This window comes from Balaenoptera borealis, assembly GCF_965194805.1.
Source record: "Balaenoptera borealis genome assembly, chromosome: 13".
NCBI classification, from domain to species: domain Eukaryota; kingdom Metazoa; phylum Chordata; class Mammalia; order Artiodactyla; family Balaenopteridae; genus Balaenoptera; species Balaenoptera borealis.
This window is the reverse complement of record NC_138870.1, coordinates 102908897-102926585: the sequence shown is the minus strand read 5'-3', so window position 1 is coordinate 102926585 and position 17689 is coordinate 102908897. Positions and strand designations below refer to the sequence as shown.

The following is a 17689-nucleotide window of genomic DNA, read 5'->3' as shown; positions in this document are numbered from 1 at the left end:
GAATTCGGGTCTCATGTTCCTCCTATGCTGAGGTCACTGGAATCTGCACCTCATCCCCTTTCCAGATGGTCAGCTCCTGGCGTCAGGCGCTGGACTTGGTCCATCTGTGCGTCCCATCGTGATGCCATCGGTGCCTTCAGCAGAGGTTTCTTTTAGCAAAGCTGGCTTGTGCCACAGCTGCACATTCAGTGCTGTGCCTCGGGGTACAGAGATGGATATTGGGGGGGGGGAGCAATGAGATCCAGGTTCCAGAGGGGGGGCTGTGGGACGCCAGAGAGGTTTGCGCATCCCAGATGGGCAGGTGGCATTCCAGGCAGGGCGACTCAGATTTGCGCATCCCAGATGGGCAGGTGGCATTCCAGGCAGGGCGACTCAGAGGACGCTTGCTGAACCCCACTGGGTTTCCAGGGTTTGCAGCCAGGTAACAGGAGGCATATTTACGGGACCCCCACGCGCTTAAGGGGCTACTTGTGATTCCTGAGTGCTTTTGGAGTCCAGGCTCATCTTACACCTGGTTCTGAGGATAAACTGCCGTGTTCTACGTGTGTACCTTCCTGAGCCTAAGGATCCAGCTGAGACCTTTCTAGATTCCTGCCCCTGTGGACGTGTTTTCCACTCGCTGCCACTTTCTAGTTTGTCAAGCTTTTTCACGCAGTGGCTTGTTGGCAGTGCCCACGACAGAGGTGGAAGGGTTGCCCTCATCCCCCGAGATGCCCATCTTGGCTGGGCTGGGACATGGACACAGGTCCTCTGACTGCTTCCTGCGCCCTGCCCGTCACCCACAAACAGCCGTGTTCTCCACGGAGAAGGCTGAGCCGGGCCCTCTGTTTGGAGGCACAGACGTCCTCAGGCTGTGAGGAGCTTGCCGGTGCGACTGCATTTTAGCCTTTGAGCGCATTCTTTCCAGCCAGATGTTTCCAGATGGTGGATGCAGCCCCTCTCTTTGCACAGGACACGGTGCAGATCGGGAACCAGCTCCCTGGGTTGAGGATGAGAAGCCTCGTCGTGGGCGGCGCGTCTGAAGACACGGTCTCGGTGCGCCGCGGTTTCCGGGGCTGTATGCAGGTACCCTCCCCTAGCCCGGCCCTGGCCCACCGCGTCCTGCTCAGGGACGGCCAGCACCGCAGTTGGTGTCCTTGGTCATCCTGTTAGTTTTCAGTGAACGAATAACTTCTCTAATCGCCAATCCAGTTTTAACAAACCCCACTTAGAGCCCTCCTCTCCCACGCTTCCCCTCGAGTTCCCCTCACAGCCACGCCACGGCCGGCCCCCTGCAGCTCTGTCTTCATGTCACTCCCAGAACCTGCCCCTCGCTGCCTGCACCAGCCCCGTCCCGTCCCCTCCCCACCCCCCGTGCTCACCTGGACGGGTCCCGCGCTCGTCCCCTAGACCAGGTGTTCTAGCAGCAGCCGGAGTGAGCTGTTTATAAAGTAGTTGAGCTCATGTCTCCCTGCTTCTGCCTGCGCCCCCAAACCCCAGCCCCACTGCAGGGAAATAAATCCTTAGTCCCTTCTCCTGCGCCCCCGCCCCGCCCCTGGGTGATCTGGCCCCGAGGTGCCTGGCACGGGTGGCCCTCCACCCAGGACCCCCTCGGCACACCCACCCCCCGCTCACTTTCATCAGCGGCCGTGCTCGCCCATCGTCCTCATTATTTTTTCTCCGTGACCCTCACCATGGAATTATCGGAATATGGAATCATTCCGTCTTCATTCTGGGTGGCCTGTCCCCCTGCCTGGGATCCACACCTGGGGGGAGCAGAAGTGCCCCTCATCCCTGCCATCCCCCCACCAGTCCCAGCCCTTTCGATAAATGAGGCATAGCTTTTAAAACAAGGGACCCCAGAGAATTCGGGGTTCTCTTAACCCCTGGTTACCTTCTGGGGTTCCTCCAGCCCCAAGGCCCCAGCATCAACTCTGGCTGCCCTTTCTTAACGCAGGGTGTGAGAATGGGGGAGACGGCCACCAATATCGCCACGCTGAACATGAACGATGCCCTCAAGGTCAGGGTGAAGGACGGCTGTGACGTGGAGGACCCCTGCTCCTCCAGCCCCTGCCCTCAGCACAGCCACTGCCACGACACCTGGGACGGCTACTCCTGCATCTGCGACAGAGGTGGGCGCCCACAGCCCCCCTTTCCTGGCGCCCGTCGGTGGAGGGTGACGCCTTTGGTGTTTAAAACACATTGTGGGAAGCCGAGTTGGGCGGTGGCTCCTCCATCACCTCTCTGGGGGTCTGGGGCGCCCTGAGCTTTGTTTTGTAACTAAGGAGTGGCCCTGTGTCCTGTCTCTTCTTCACTTGGGGGACAGGGGACACTCCCAGTTGGATCCTCAGGGCGCATACTGAGATGAGGGAGAGTTTGTGAAAGGCGCACATTTAAAAAATAGTACGTTCGGTGTTTGCCTCTGAATTTTGAGGTGCTGTGGCTATCCTCAGCTGGTACCCACCCGCTCTGAGCCCTCCCGGGGGGCCCGGGAGGCAGGCCCTCATCTCTGCATTTCCAGGTCTGAGCCCCCGCGTGTTCGTGCTTCCCGTGACTCTGAGGGGCTTTGCCACTTTCCCCTGCAGAGTAGCATGGAAAGCCGAGGCTTGGGGAAGCCGCAGATTGCTAACACATCCTAACACAGAGGGTGTCGCTCCGGAAAGCGGACTCGCAAAGCCAGAGGTGGATTCTGGGGTGGGCTAACGCTGGCCTGTCCCCGCAGGGTACTTTGGAAGGAAGTGTGTGGACGCGTGTCATGTGAACCCCTGCAAGCACGTGGCAGCCTGTGTGCACAGCCCCGACTCCCCGCGGGGCTACGTGTGTGAGTGTGGGTCCGGCCACTACGGGCAGTACTGCGAGAACAGGTGAGAGTACGCCCTCGCTTTCAGGGTCCACGTGGCTACTTCTCCTCCTGACCTGTTCTCTCCTCTTTGCTATTTAACCCCCAAATACATATGGTTCAGGATAAGAAGGACATGTGTTTTTCAGTTTGGCATGAAATAAACGAGAATCCGGTTGGGCATCTCACACTAACCCCCTGAGCGTGTTTCCACCCCAGAAACACACAGCACAACTCATTTATCAAGAGCCCAGCTGTGCACAGAGCAGGCGGTCGCTGGGGTACGGGAAGATGAGTGTGAGGACAGAGAACGCTTTATCTTTCAAGCCGGGAGTGGCAGTCGTCTCTGCTGTGCACATGGTCCTGGTGTAATTCACTGGGGGCATCTCGCTCTCCAGGCACCCGCAGTCCAGGTGTGTAGTCATCACGGGTAGAGCACTTTCTCCCAGATGGGGCCACGAGGTACTTCACACACCAAGACCCCAGCCCCTTTGGGAGGTGATGCACTCAAGGTTGATGGTCCTCGGCCGGTGCCGGGCCGTCCTGGTGCAGGAGCCGTGTGGTGCCAGCCTGCGCCGCCTGGCCGGGACACCTCGCTCCGCTCTTTGCCCCCTGGGGACCGGAGTGTGTGCTGTAACCCCACCCGTGATCCGGATGCAGCCCCCGCCCTCAGCACCGCACAGCCCGTTGGATGATGGCAGGTTGGGAGTCAGCGAGGCTGAAGGAGGGGGCGTTCCAGGGGGACACCAAGGGGGCAGGTCTGGAGAGCAGTGATGGGATGAGACCGGTCTAAGGAGCTCAGCGGGTGGGTCCCGGGCAGAGCTGTCGCGTGCTGTTCCAGCATGTTCTGCGCTGGGGAGACGCACAGGCCTGGGTAGAGGGCCTGCCTGCAAACCGGGAACACAGCTCGGCTTTGTAGAGGCCGCAGGGGCCCTGCAGAAACGGGGCAGGATCAGGTCTGGGTGTCAGAGCGCCCCCAGCTCACAGGTGGAGCGTGGTGGAAGCAGACGGAAGCCAGAGGCAAAGGGACCAGCTGGGAGGCCGTGCGGCGCCCCCAAGGGCTGGCGATGCCCGCAAGGCAGGGCTGAGGAGACAGCGAGAAGGGGTATGACACCAAGCCTCTGGGATCCCCACACTGTTGACGTAGATCCATCAACACCAGACTGGAGCCCCAGCCCATCCTGGTCGCTGTTATGCCCCTAGTGTGTACACAGTCAGTACTTAATAATTGCCGGTTAGGTGAACAAGTGAGTAGGAGAGGTTGATGGCTGGCAGGTGGGCAGATGGAATGTCGTTAACCAGGATAGTAAACCCAGGGCAGCGTTTCATTTTGCGGAGCCTGAAGGACACCCGGGGGGCATCCCGAGGCAGACAGGTCAGCAGCGGACACTCAAGTGAGCGGTCAGGTGGGGAGTGGGCGTAGGGTGACGGCAACAAGGCAGCAGCCGCCACCGGGCGGGGCAGGGAGGAGCCTGGCCTCGTCACCGTCACCGTGGAGGTCGCCTATCTCAGCGTCTGCCCGGGCAGCTCAAGAGGGCAGGACTGGGCAGGTCTGACGGTTCTGAGCCCGCCGTGTCCAGCCCAGGGCTGCTCTGAGCTGACTGAAGCAGGCCCCGCATCCCCGGAAAGGCTGCTCCCAGCACCCGTGGGGATGTGGTCAGCATTTGACCCAGGGGACCTGGGAAGCACTGATGCTGCCGCTCCCGCCGGTCTTGTGCTGGCAGATGCCTGGGACGTGGGCTCGGTCTGCGCTGGGTGGGGCTGGGTGACGAGCCGGTCTGACACTTGGGCCCGTTGTCCCTGAGCGCCCTCTCCCGTGGGCCAGGCGTCACGGTGCAGGGGTGCTGAGCGGAGAGGACTTACTGACGTGGTGCTCCTAGGAAGCTGGGTTGGGGCGCTCGCCTGCATCTTGCAGGTGGAAGAAAAAAGTGAGCAAACAGATTATTTTAAAATAACAGTATTGTAGGTAGAACCCTTCCAGATGCGGGGCCCCGGAAGGCTGGGCATAGGTCATGAAATGCTAAGTCCTGCAGGTGGGGGCCAGCAAGGGGGCAACAGACCACTCAGGGGGGCGGGAGAGGCCCAGAACTAGTCCAGCCAAGGCCCAGGCCTCCATCATCCCTCTCGTTCCAAAAAGGGCAGTTCTGTACACCTTCCGTCTGCCATCTGATTTCCCAACAGGATCGACCTTCCGTGCCCCAGAGGCTGGTGGGGGAACCCTGTGTGCGGGCCTTGCCACTGTGCTGTCAGCAAAGGCTTCGACCCCGACTGCAACAAGACCAACGGGCAGTGCCAGTGCAAGGTGAGGCCCGGCCGCGGGCGGACAGCAGGGACCCAGGGAGACGGCGGGGCGTGCACACGCACACGCCCGCCCACACGTCTACCTGGACACGAGCACACACACACTTGGGTACTCACAGGGTTCACTGTGGGTGAACCCAGCTTACAGGTTCTCACCTGTAAGCTGGCTCAGCCCCACACACGGTCACGGGAAACCAAGCAATTTCTGTGAGTTTGACTCATCTTCGTCACCAAACATGGTTCTCCTGGTTGGCCATTTTCCTGGTCTTTTATCAAACCACTCAATGATGACCAACATTTAAAAAAAATATTTAATTAATTAATTTGCCTGCTCCAGGTCTTAGTTGCGGCACACAGGATCTTCGTTGCCGCGTGCGGGATCTTTAGTTGCGGCATACGAACTCCTACTTGCAGCATGTGGGATCTAGTTCCCTGCAGGGATCAAACCCGGGCCCCCTGCATTGGGAGTGCGGAGTCTTAGCCACTGGACCACCAGGGAAGTCCCCAGTGACGACCAACATTTAAAATACGAAAAGCTTTGCCCACTCCCTCGCCTCGGGTGCCTGTCATCCTCGTGCAGAGTCGCAGTGTTCTCAGCCCAAAGCACAGGGAACCCCGGCCCTCTGGGCCTCCCAGAAAACTCCACGTACCTTCAGAATGTTGTGTCGACAACTGCCGTGAGCTGCCGGTAACTTGAAGCCCAAAGGAAAATTCTGTGTGTAACAGTAGCCGCTCGGAGGGACGCGCTGTCCCGCGGCCAGGCTTGCTGACCCAAGAGGGGAGCCTGCCGTCATGGCGCCCTCTGATGCCCCCCGGCGCCCTGTCTGACATGCGTCGTGTCCCGCGTGCTCCACTGTGCCTCCGATGTCACCTGAAAGATCATAAGGGCGCTAGCAGATCAGGACCACACAAACCACGTGGTGTGAGATGGCGGTCATGGCATTGGTGGGGGGCAGGGCAGGAGGAAAGTGAGGAGGGTACTTGGGGGAAGCATGCCTAGGGTCTTTTTTTTTTTTCATCAAAAATTATAGAAAATGCAGAAAGGACCGTAAACAGTGACAGTGATACCGTGCGCCCTCCCAGAGTGACTGCTCACATGCAGTGCCTCCTCGGGCACCGAAAGACACACAGTTGGATCCCCCTGTGGGACAGTTCCGTGTCCCTGCCTGACACAGAAGCCTCTGTCACTGGCCACGAGTCTGCCCAAGTCACAGCCTGTCCCAGTTTTCAGCCGGGGACCCTTGGACCTTGGGAAGCCAAGTGTCCCGGCAAGGGCAGTGTGGCCAGTGAATGGCCAAGCTGGGCGTAAATCCAGGACTTTCCAAAACTCAAGCCCATGCTCTTGACCATCGGCTCGCCCTGCCCAACGACAGATGTTCGGGTGGCTTCTAATTTCTCACAGTTAAAAAAAGAAACACCTCCGTCAGCCATGCTGGTACCCTTGTGCATAGATCTCCATTTGAATCTCTGATCCTTTTTAGGACAGATGGTGGCTCACGGTAAGTGTTTGCTGAGATGTGAGAGAGGGCGTGTTTTCCTGGAGGACACACCTGCCCTGTCCGCCCTGGGGGCCCCAGACGCCGCTGGCCTGGAGGCCGTGGGTGGAGGACAGCCAGGAGGCCAGGGAGCCGGGCGGGAACCCTGACGTGGCTCAGGAAACGTCCGCCAGGTGTAGGTTGTCTGCGGTGTCTGACGTCCAGCCTCTGCTTCTGGCTCTTGCAGGAGAATTACTACAGGCCCCCGGGGCAGGACACCTGCCTGCCGTGTGACTGCTTCCCGCACGGCTCCCACAGCCGCGCGTGCGACACGGACACTGGCCAGTGCAGCTGCAAGCCCGGCGTCATTGGCCGCCAGTGCAACCGCTGCGACAACCCTTTCGCCGAGGTCACCGTCCTCGGCTGCGAAGGTCCGCGTTGCCCTTGACCCTCTCAGGCTGTACAGCGGGGACAGGCCACTGTGTGTCTGCGTGTGTGTGTGTGTGTGTGTGTGTGTGTGTGCGTGCGTGTGTGTGCATGTGTGTGTGTGCGCATGTGTGTGTGCGTGCATGTGTGTGTCTGCGTGCATGTGTGTGTGCATGTGTGCGCATGTGTGCAGGTGTGCGTGTCTGCGTGTGTGTGCGTGTGCGTGTCTGCGTGTGTGTGCATGTGTGCGTGTGTGCGCGCATGTGTGCGTCTGCGTGTGTGCATGTGCGTGCGTGCGTGTGTGCATGCGTGTGCCTGCGTGCATGTGTGTGTTGCGCGCATGTGTGCAGGTGTGCGTGTCTGCGTGTGTGTGCATGTGCGCATGTCTGCGTGTGTGCGTGTCTGCGTGTGTGCGCATGTGTGCGTCTGCGTGTGTGTGCATGTGCGTGTGTGCGCATGTGCGCGTGTGTGTGCATGTGCGTGCGTGCGTGTGTGCCTGCGTGCGTGTGTGCGCGCGCGCATGTGTGCAGGTGTGCGTGTCTGCGTGTGTGTGCATGTGCGCATGTCTGCGTGTGTGCGTGTCTGTGTGTGTGCGCATGTGTGTGCGTGTGTGCGCATGTGTGTGTCTGCATGTGTGTGTGCGTGTGCACGTGTGCGTGCATGTCTGTGCACCACACACTCCTGGGACGTGATGAGGGCGCCTGACAGCCTCCTGGTCCAGCTGTGTCTGCTTGGCCTTCTGTCCACTGGCCCGTCAGGAGGCGTGGGTCAGAGCCTGGGTCCCCCCACCGCCCGTTCTAACACCGATGGGGGGATGCGAGGGGTCCGGTTCTTGGTGGGGGCGGGGCCTCCGTCCCGGAGGAGCGTGTCTAGCACGATCTGTGTGCACGGATGTGCCAGGCTGAGCGCCTTCTTCCCTCCGTACCCCAGTGATCTACAACGGCTGTCCCAGAGCGTTTGAGGCTGGCATCTGGTGGCCGCAGACCAAGTTCGGGCAGCCGGCCGCAGTGCCGTGCCCTAAAGGGTCTGTGGGTAAGTACCGCGGGGTGTGGCCTGTGGCATCCATTCCAGGCGGGACATTAGACGGAGGCGTGCGGCTTGCGGGAGAGCCGGCCGAGGTGTCGGAACTCACCGGATGTTCCGTGTTGAAATAGTTCCTTTAGCCAAAGTGATCGGGGGGATAAGATAACTTTTTCCTCAGTCGTAAATGATAAAACCTGGAAAGAGCACAATGAAAATACAAAGAGCCTAGTGGCTGGGATGGGGACGGTGGTGGGGAGGCTCGGACAAGCTGCCTCACCGTTCACAGCATTGGCCTCTCATCATAAAACTGGGAGGGTAGCTGCGTCTGGCTGCAGGGGGCCGGGGGAGGTCTGGTGAGTCAGTGCAGAGAAAGCGCCAGCCCGGAGTGGGATCCGGGTGGGCTTGCAGCGCATGTGGACACGGTGGGTGCTCGATGGACCACTCAGCCGATTTCTCTTTTCACGGACTCGCTCAGGTGTCCACCCGTAGTTGCTGGGCAGCTCAGGCCAACGGTAAGGCCTGGTTGTGAGTGTCAGGCAGCTGTCAGCGTGTCCCCGAGTCTGAAGGAAGAGCAGTGTTGGCTTCGTGGCTATGGCACCTGCTGGCCCTGGGCCAGCCGAGGGGTTCATTCACAGTTCAGCTTTCAGGCTTGGCAGGTCCTTCTCTGTTCCCCAGGAAACGCGGTCCGGCACTGCAGCGGGGAGAAGGGCTGGCTGCCCCCAGAGCTCTTTAACTGCACCACCGTCTCCTTCGTGGACCTCAAAGCCATGGTAGGCTGCACCCTGGGGACGTGCAGGAAGAGGGTGGGCTTCCAGGCTGGGCGGGGCCCGGGGACAGCACATCTGTTCGGGGCACGGCGGCAGCCATGTCCTCCTCCCTCTCCAGACCCCACCCTGCGTCTGGTTCTGCAGACTCAAGAGTCCCCACGCCCGAGCCCCCCACCCTGCCATCCGCCCATGACTCACAGTGTCATACTCTCTCCCTTCTTCCACCTGGTGTCTTTTTCCAAGTGCTTTTTAGCCTGACAGACCCTCGTTTTTTGTGCCACAGCCATCAGCCCAAGTTCATTTTGGGGCTTGGGGATTTTTAAAGTTCTTTCCTGACAAGGGTATTTCCCCTGGAAAGTAGTGGATTCTGAGTCAGGGGAAGGGCCCAGGGCCGACCTGGCGCTTGCTCCCCGACCCAGAACGAGAAGCTGAGCCGGAACGTGACGCGGATGGACGGTGACCGGTCCCTGTGGCTGGCCCAGGCGCTGCGCAACGCCACGCGGCACACGGACCCACTCTTCGGCAACGACGTGCGGACGGCCTACCAGCTGCTGGGCCGCGTCCTGCTGCATGAGAGCAGCCAGCAGGGCTTCGAGCTGGCGGCCACGCGGGACGCCGACTTCCACGAGGTAGGAAGGCGGCGGGCAGAGAGCCCCACACGTCCAGGGGTGAGCTGGACCGGGGGCCCTGGCTCGGTCGTGGAAGGTCATCTGGCCCGGTGTCCTCAGGGCCAGACTGCCCTTTTCAGACGTGAGCCCAGGCCAGTTCAGTGACCAGCAAAAGGGATTCCAAGTGTTAGGAGCGTCTTGGCAAAGAGACAGACCTGACGGTGATGACAGTGGTGCCGCTGTCACCTGACCACTGCGTGCACGCCAGTGTCCTGGGGTCTACAGGAATCGGCCCACTTACTCCCACACACATCCTGTATGAAGCTCAGGTGTCGCCCTGCTTTACAGTTAAGGAAGCTGAGGCACAGGGAACCAAGGGCACACAACCCATAAGAGGTGGGGCGCCAGGACCCCCCCAAAACTCTGAGGTCCTGCTCTCACACGGCTTGATGCCTCCTGCTGCAGAGACAGTCCTGTTTTGTCTTTAAGTGATCAGCCCCTGAGACGTGTCTGTTTAGCATAACTGGTGAGGAGGCCCATTCATCCGGTTTATAAACTGCTCCTGCCAGGGGTGTGGGTGTGGGTGAGGCATGGCATTGCCTCGTGCTTCCTCTTCACTCCTCTCTAAGGCCTCCCCGTCCACACTGAGCCCCCGGGGACCTCCCCTGTCCGTGCGGAGCCCTCAGGGCCTTGGCAGTGTTCCCGCACCTGTATTTCAATCCAGGTCTGAGAGTTCGGGCCCAGGGAGTTTGTTCCCACTTTCGGTTCTTTGCGAACAGAAGTTTTCCGTCCTGGTTTGCATCTGGGTTGTGGCCCCCGAGTCCCCGTGGCAGCCGAGTGTCTCCCCGCTGCCCCCTGTTCATCCGAGGCGCGCAGGGCGGAGCATCTCTCGAACTGGAACCCGCGGCGCGTCCTCGCGGCCTTGCTGTGGGCTCAGCGACGGGGCGGCCGTTCCCAGGCCAGGCTCTCCTGGTGGGGCTGGGGGTTCCGATGCAACGGGGGGCGTCCCCGCACGCCTGCTCCCCTTTGTGTCTCGGGGTGCACACGGTGAAACCCCCTGCACGGTTTCCCCCGACACGTGTCTCCTGCCTTGGAGATGAGAGCACAGCCTCTCGCGGTTTCTGATCCTGGCCCGGCCTGGTCCTGCGACCTAAAGGCTCTCTGGAGGCTGGGCCCCAGCGTGTCAGCCAGGCCTGCGCCGGCCAGCCGCTCACATGAGCTGAGCGCTGTCTGTCCATCTGTCTGTCTGACCAGGACGTCGTCCAGGCGGGCAGCGCCCTCCTGGCCCCGGGCACCAGGGCCGCGTGGGAGCAGATCCAGCGGAGCGAGGGGGGCACCGCGCAGCTGCTGAGGCGCTTCGAGGCCTATTTCAGCAACGTGGCCCGAAACCTGCGGAGGACCTACCTGCGGCCCTTCGTCATCGTCACCCCCAACATGAGTGAGGCTGTGGGCCCGGTGGGGGGGACGGTGGAACCCTGGGGCCCGTCTCAGGTGCAGTGCCCCTCGGCCGTCTCTAGGAGAAGGGTCGACGCTGGCAGGACCTTGGTGGTCCCCTTGCCTTCAGAACTAGGTGTGGGGCTGCCCAGGGACGTGGGCTGGAGGGTCCGGCGGCAGGTCCAGCCTCCAGGCTCCCCCAGAGGCGCAGACGCTGGGAGAGGGACGGTGACAGGCACCTGGCACCTGGCGGAGGGGGAACCCCCTCCCTGGGCCGGGAGCCAAGCCACCAGCAGAGCCAGCGCTTGTGGACCGAGTCACCCCGGGGGCCCAGGACGTGCTGCTCGGGAGTCGGGGGTTGAACGTCGGCTTCCTTCCTGGGGAGGAAGCCCTGGTGGTAGAACCAGCCCTACCCACCCAGACACAGCAGCAGAGTCCCTGGAGCGGGGGCCCGTCCTACAGGCGGGGGCTGCTGGTTTTCTCCTCCCGTGACTGTTTACTTAGCACCCCCATGGGGGCTCGGGCAGGACCCAGGGATTGCCCCTTCCCGGGGAGTCGCCCCTTGAGTTAGCCGATTATCTGTCGCCAGGAGGGCCTGAGCCTTTAGCGCAGGTGCGGCGGCATCCCTGCCGTGAACTCCCAGGCTCCCAGGGAGGGGCCCTCACTTCCCGACCAGAAGATGTTCGGGCTGGTCTGCGCCTCCCAGGCCCGCCTGAGCCCAGGATGCCACCTGCCTTGCATTGGGGGGGAGGTGGGCTTGGGACCCCGTCATCACTGGGGCAGGACGGAAGGGTGAGCGCCCGGCATTCCGGCCTCTGTCCTGAGAGAGGGTCTGGCAGAGCTGGCCCGCAGACTCTCGGGGACGGACAGGACACGGGCGCCTGCGGGCACCTGGTGTAACCCTTGCCCCCCAGCCCCTTCCAGAGACTTCAGGCAGGTCCCGGCCAAGCCTCTGGCCCGCCTCTGCCCGCACACCCCTCAGTGTCCTTCTCTGATGCCCTGTGGTTGGGACCATCGCCCCTGCACTGGGCCGAGAGCTTCCTTCTTGGTTCTCCCTGTGCTCGGGCCACAGGCCAGCCCTGTCCATCCTCCCAGTCCTTGGGGCCAGTGGCCTCTGCCTCCCGCGTTCCAGGGCTCCCACCCACCCTGGTCCTGAGCGCCTCAGGTGGGAGCACAGCCCTTGCCTGTGCAGTGAATTGAGGGCGCCCTTTGTATTGGGGGTGTTGGAAAAATGGCTCAGTGGGAAGACCTGGGGGGTCGCCCTGGAGCCTGCAGGGCTGACTGCCGGCAGGGACACAGCTGCAGGGAAATGACACGCCCATGGGGGGGGCCGGGGGGGGCCTCCTGAGCTCCCCGAGACCCCCGGTAAGGCACCGGGCTGTGTGACTCAGCAGGAAGTGGAGGTAGGTTCTGTTTAAAGGTGATCGGGGACAGCCGTCCTGGTCGGTTTGAAAATGGCACGGGTCCGGGCAGGCTCTCCGCGGGAGGGGTTGGGAGCCGCGTGTGATGGAGGCGCCTGTCCCCGCAGTTCTCGCCGTCGACGTCTTCGACAAACTGAACTTCACGGGAGCCCGGGTGCCGCGGTTCGAGCACCTGCGGGGCGAGGTCTCCAGAGACCTGGAGTCCTCGGTCTTCTTCTCGGAGGACTTCTTCAGACCACCCGAGAGGAAAGGTAAAGCCGCTGAGACACGACGGCTGCCCTTGGGGGCGGCAGGTGGAGGAGGGCGGGCCTCCGTGGTGCCGCAGGGGGAGTGGGTCCGCCGTCGTCGCAGCGCCGTCTGCGCGTGCGCATCTGCCCTGCATACAGCAGCCCGTTTGCTGGCGTCAGACGGAAAGGCGATGGTAGGGTGTTTCGTACAAAACTTAGGCTAATTTACAATGTGATGAACGAGTGAACACCTAAATTGCGCGTGAGGTTGTCTTCCTTGTGCAGTGAAAAGCTGCCTCTCCGTGGATGTAAAATTTTTACACTCCTCCCCGACCCCCCAAAAACCAAACCAGCGTCGCCTGTGTGCAGTTCTCCAATCCTGGGTTAGGACTCTAATACCGCACGGCTTAAACACGTTGAATTTTCTTAAAGTATTTTTTCACAGATCCACTCAAGCTACTGAAAATGTCTCCCCCAAGGTAGGAGCTTGAAGACATAAAATTCTGTAAGGGACAGTTAAAAATTTGAAGGGTTTTAGTAAATTCGTTTTGTCAGTTACATGCGTATTATTCAGGCATCTTAAAAACTTTTAAAGAGGGTTTTACACTGGTGTAGGCTCAAGCTTGACAACTGACCCCATCTTACAAATTGTATTTATTTGGGATTGATTTGGGTTTTCAACATTCAGCAGTGTGTTTTGTTCAGAGTCGTCCTCAGAATAGCGATATACAGCCATCACCCCTTTATCTGTGGTTTCTGAGTTTTCAGTTACCCAAGGTCAACCATGGTCTGGAAAATTCCAGAAATAAGCAATTCATGTTTTAAATTGCGTGCCAGTTCTGAGTAGCTCGTTGCAAACTTACTCCATCCCACGTGGGGTGTGAGTCGTCCCTTTGTTCAGCGTAGCCCTGCCCATTGGTCACTTAGGTGATCAGCTCGACTGTCGAAGTTATCACAGGGCTTGTGTTCTGGTGACCCTTATCTGCCTGATATTACGACCTCAGAGCAAAAGTAGTGATGCTGGCACCTCAGCTGTGCCAAAGGGAAGCCACGAAGCGCTTCCTTTACGTGGAAGGGTGATAATTCTCGACTTAGGAAAGAAAAATCGTACGCTGCGGTTGCTAAGATCCACAGTAAGAACGGATCTTCTATCTGTGAAATTGTGAGGAAGGAAAAAGAAATTTAAGCTAGTTTGCCATTGCAACTAAAACTGCAAAAGTTACAGCCACAGTGCATGGTAAGTGCTTAGTGAAGATGGAAAAGGCATTACGTTTGTGCAATAAGGTATTTTGAAAGAAAGAGAAAGAGACCACATTCACATAACTTTTAATACAGTGTATACTTGTAATTGTTCTGTTTTATTATTGGTTATTGTTGTTTTCTTAATGTGCCTAATTTACAAATTAAGCCTTATCAGAGGTGTGTATGTATAGGAAAAAATATAATATATAATAGTGTTTGTAATATCTGCAGTTTCAGGCATCCACTGGGGGTCAGCCCTGGGGCTTGGCTCCGAGCCTCTGCCCACCTCTCACCTGCCCCCTCGGGCTTCGCCAGACTTACGTCCTCCTTCCTCAGACACTGACCTTCTCCCCTTGGCCCAGATCCCTTCTTTGCCCTGACTCCCTCCTGGGAAGGCTCTCCAGCCCTTGGCCCAGGCAGCGTGTGTGCATGTTGTCTGTTCTACTGGGGTGAGGTACCCCTGGATGCTTTGCCCAAGGGGGGGCCCCCGGTACCCACTTGCTGGCTGACTGGTTAGCTGGAGACACGATGGGTCAGTCGAGTCGTGGAAGAAACTGGGGCTTTAGACCCATCGATGTGTCTGGGGCCAGGAGCAGACACGGGGAAGGGGTGTGTGGGCTCTGGGGTCATGACACGCTCCCGAGAGGCCACCCCGCTGCGGGGTGCTGTCTGGTGTCCCCGCCGCAGCCTCTCACTTGATGCCCCCGGGAGGTGACAGCCTGCTGGAGGAGGGGGCCTGGAGCCCGGCCCAGGGCGGCTGAACAGAGGCAGGGGAGGCAGGCGGTGGGAGGCTTAGGGAGCACCGAGCCAGCGTCCCTATGGGGCCCCGCTTTGTGGGACTTCACAGGAGGGGCAGCAGCTAGATGCACTTGCTGCTGAAGATGATGACATCGGCTCGTCAAGTCCGGGCCCTCGACAGGGAGGCGTCTGACTCAAGTCGGGGTGGGGGCCTGGGAGGATCCCCCAGCCGGGGGTGGGGGGGGCATCGGGCCCTCCACTCAGGAAGCCCACAGCCTGCACTGCCCTCGCCCAGCGGAAGAGCCAGAACAGCCCGGCTGGGTGACGGGCCAGCCAGAGCGCGAGAGTGGGTGGTGACTCCCGCACCTTCCCAAAAGCTCTCAGCCAAACCCTGGAAAACAGCAGCCCTAGCGGCAGTTGCAGCCACCTCCCTGCTGACCCCAAAGCCAGAGTGTCGAGGACCAGCCTGCGTCACTGACCAGCCTGAGTGAGGCTAGGCGGTGCTGTTAAACAGCCTGAGTGTGGCTCACCAGTATGGTTAACCAGCCTGAGTGAGGCTAGCCAGTGCTGTTAAACAGCCGCTGACCAGCACAGCCCTGAGCAGGGTCAGAAGGGCCTGAAAGGTGTGTGGCGTCCCCATCACGGGGGCAGAGGGGAGACCCTCCCCGACCGCACCTCCAGCCCCCTCGGCTCTGCTCCTGTCCTCCCCTCCCCAAGACGTGTCGCCCCTCCCAGAACCCAACCCTCAGGGCTCCGCCGCCCGCCCCCCTGGAGCCTGTGCTCTGGGCAGCGCGTACTGGGCGGTGGATGTTTCCGGAGACAACTCCTGGACCAGGCACAGCCGGGGCACTTTGTGGATTGTGGAAAATGTGGGTGACTGTGGCTGCTTTCTACGAAGTCAGTCTCCAGGTTCCCCACATAAGTGGAATCTACATTATTTGACCAGCTTCTCTCACCGAGCATCGTGTCTTCAAAGTTCATCCACGTTGTAGCCTGTGCCAGAACCTCCTTCCTTTCTAAGCCTAAATGACATCTCTTTATATGGATGGGACTGCGTTTTGCTTATCCAACATCTGTTGATGGACACTTGGGCTGCTTACACCTTTTGGCTGTTGTGAATCATGTTCGCTGTGAGCGTGGGTGTGCAAGCATCTGTTGAGTGCCTGCTTTCAGCTTTTTGGGGTGCACGCCCAGAAGTGGAGTTGCAGGGTCCTGTGGTGGTTCTGTGTTTGCTCTTTTGAGAAACTTCCTACTGTTTCCCATGGAACATCTACTGATTTCAGGAAGCACTGGCTCAAGTAGAAGGTGATTTGGTGGGAACACAGGCGTCCAGCCCCCTTCCTCACGCTGTGCTTACGTTGCAGAGGGCCCCACGGTGAGGCCGGCCGGTCGCAGGGCCGCCCCACAGACGGCGCGCCCGCAGCCCAGCGCCGAGATGGAGGCCCCATTCAGGAGGCAGAAGAGACACCCCGAGGAGCCTGGCCAGTTCGCCATCGCCCTGGTCATCATCTACCGGACCCTGGGGCAGCTCCTGCCCGAGCACTATGACCCGGACCGCCGCAGCCTCAGGTAAGCCTGGCTCCAGGAGCTCGGCGTGGGGGGGGCGGGGGGCAGTTTCCAGAGGGTTCCGAGGCTTCCATAAGTCAGAATCCCAACCACCGGAACATGTGTACAGGCACGCTACGCAGTGACCCCGGCCCACAGCCAGAGACCACCGCCCTGTGACCTCCCTGGGACAGAGGTTGTGGGTCTGCCTAGTGTTTCTGCCAGGAGCGCGCCTCCTCAGCACACACCCCAGGCTCCGCAGTGTAACTCCTGCTCGGGGCATCCGTCCCCGCACACCTGCCCGCCACCGGCCGTTGGTGGCCCCAGCGCCTAGGGCAGCTCAGTAAATACCGGCTGAAGAAGCAAATGCCACCAAAGGGCTTCGAGGCCTGAGCAGAGGCGGAGCACAGAGGCTTCACTTTTCAACCTTAGAATCACTTCCAGCTCCTGCCTGGGTCTGTGGTCTCCATATGCATCCTTCCCAGTGGCTGGACGAGGGGCCTCTCTGAGCCGTCACCACTGCACCAGCTTCCTTTCACTGGACATTCCCAGCGTTCCAGGGATTTGCTGTTCTCCGCGGTGGGGCCTTGACGTCTTCGCGCACATACCTTCTCTTCATTTTAAATTTCCAAAGTCTGCCTTTGTCCCAGAGGTGACCCTGTGCTTGCCCGTTGGTGATAAAAGCTTTACGAAGGCCACACCACCGCTCCCTCAGCCATGCCTTCCCAAGGGCTGAGGCTGCGGCTCTGAGCTCGTGCGCCTGATTCGGTCCCTCCTGGAGAGACCTCCGCGCCATGCCCTCATCAGGGCTGCACGCAGGTTTGTGCCTGTGCCCTGGCTTCTCCCCTGCAGGCTGCCTAACCGGCCCGTCATCAACACACCCGTGGTGAGCGCGGTGGTGTACAGCGAGGGGGCCCCACTGCCCAGCCCCCTGGAGAGGCCCGTCCTGGTGGAGCACACCCTCCTGGAGACCGAGGAGCGCACCAAGCCGGTCTGCGTGTTCTGGAACCACTCCATCACGTACGGGTGACGCCCCTCCCTGCCCTGGAATGCTGCATTTCCTTGGGGGGCTTTGCTGAGGCCAGGTGTGCCTGCGCACAGGTCCCCAACGCTCCGCTGGCAGAGCGCCTTGGGAGTTCTTCTGTGGCCCATTGCTTCCCTTCCAGCCCCTCCTGGGGGTGTCGGAGTCCCCCATAAGCCCACAGTTACACACCTGTGCACAGGCATGTACACATATGCACACCTGGAAACAAACATACATGTGTGCACATGCACCCAGCTATGACCATGCACACATGTGTACACGAATGCCCACAGACACATCTGGAAACACAGGCATGCACGACGTTCACACATAGGGTCACACACACGTGCACACACATGCACAGGCACACATGGAGATCCCTCGAGAAGACCAGCGTGGAGACGGGGCCCCTCACCTGCGGGACTCCGGCCAACAAGCGCCCCGTCCACCACCAAACGAGGCCGGGGTTTGTTCTGGACACACACGGGGGCGGGACTCAGAGACTGGGGCCAGGGTCCTCCCACCGACAGCGGAAAATCCCTGATGTGTGTAGCGGAGTCCCTGTACCAGGCGAAGGTCCCCGACCTCAGCCATCCCGCCCTGGAGACCCACGTGGCAGCTGCTGGGGCTGGTCTGACCC

The 17689-nt window shown here is 60.3% G+C and overlaps 1 protein-coding gene across 4 annotated transcripts in view; it reads left to right on the top strand.

Annotated features, from left to right (window-relative positions):
• Positions 1 to 17689, top strand: part of CELSR1 (cadherin EGF LAG seven-pass G-type receptor 1) — a 149884-nt gene that overhangs the window by 112392 nt on the left and 19803 nt on the right. For 3 of the 4 annotated variants that reach the window (XM_082350584.1, XM_082350583.1, XM_082350586.1), the window contains exons 11-22: positions 952 to 1065; positions 1937 to 2111; positions 2702 to 2843; positions 5000 to 5120; positions 6842 to 7025; positions 7951 to 8052; positions 8719 to 8813; positions 9230 to 9439; positions 10673 to 10856; positions 12381 to 12524; positions 15845 to 16049; positions 16845 to 17045. In XM_082350584.1, coding sequence (XP_082206710.1) covers positions 952 to 1065; positions 1937 to 2111; positions 2702 to 2843; positions 5000 to 5120; positions 6842 to 7025; positions 7951 to 8052; positions 8719 to 8813; positions 9230 to 9439; positions 10673 to 10856; positions 12381 to 12524; positions 15845 to 16049; positions 16845 to 17045 — 1877 coding nt within the window. The remainder of the gene's footprint in view (positions 1 to 951; positions 1066 to 1936; positions 2112 to 2701; positions 2844 to 4999; positions 5121 to 6841; positions 7026 to 7950; positions 8053 to 8718; positions 8814 to 9229; positions 9440 to 10672; positions 10857 to 12380; positions 12525 to 15844; positions 16050 to 16844; positions 17046 to 17689) is intronic. The other variant, XM_082350585.1, reaches the window with a different exon arrangement.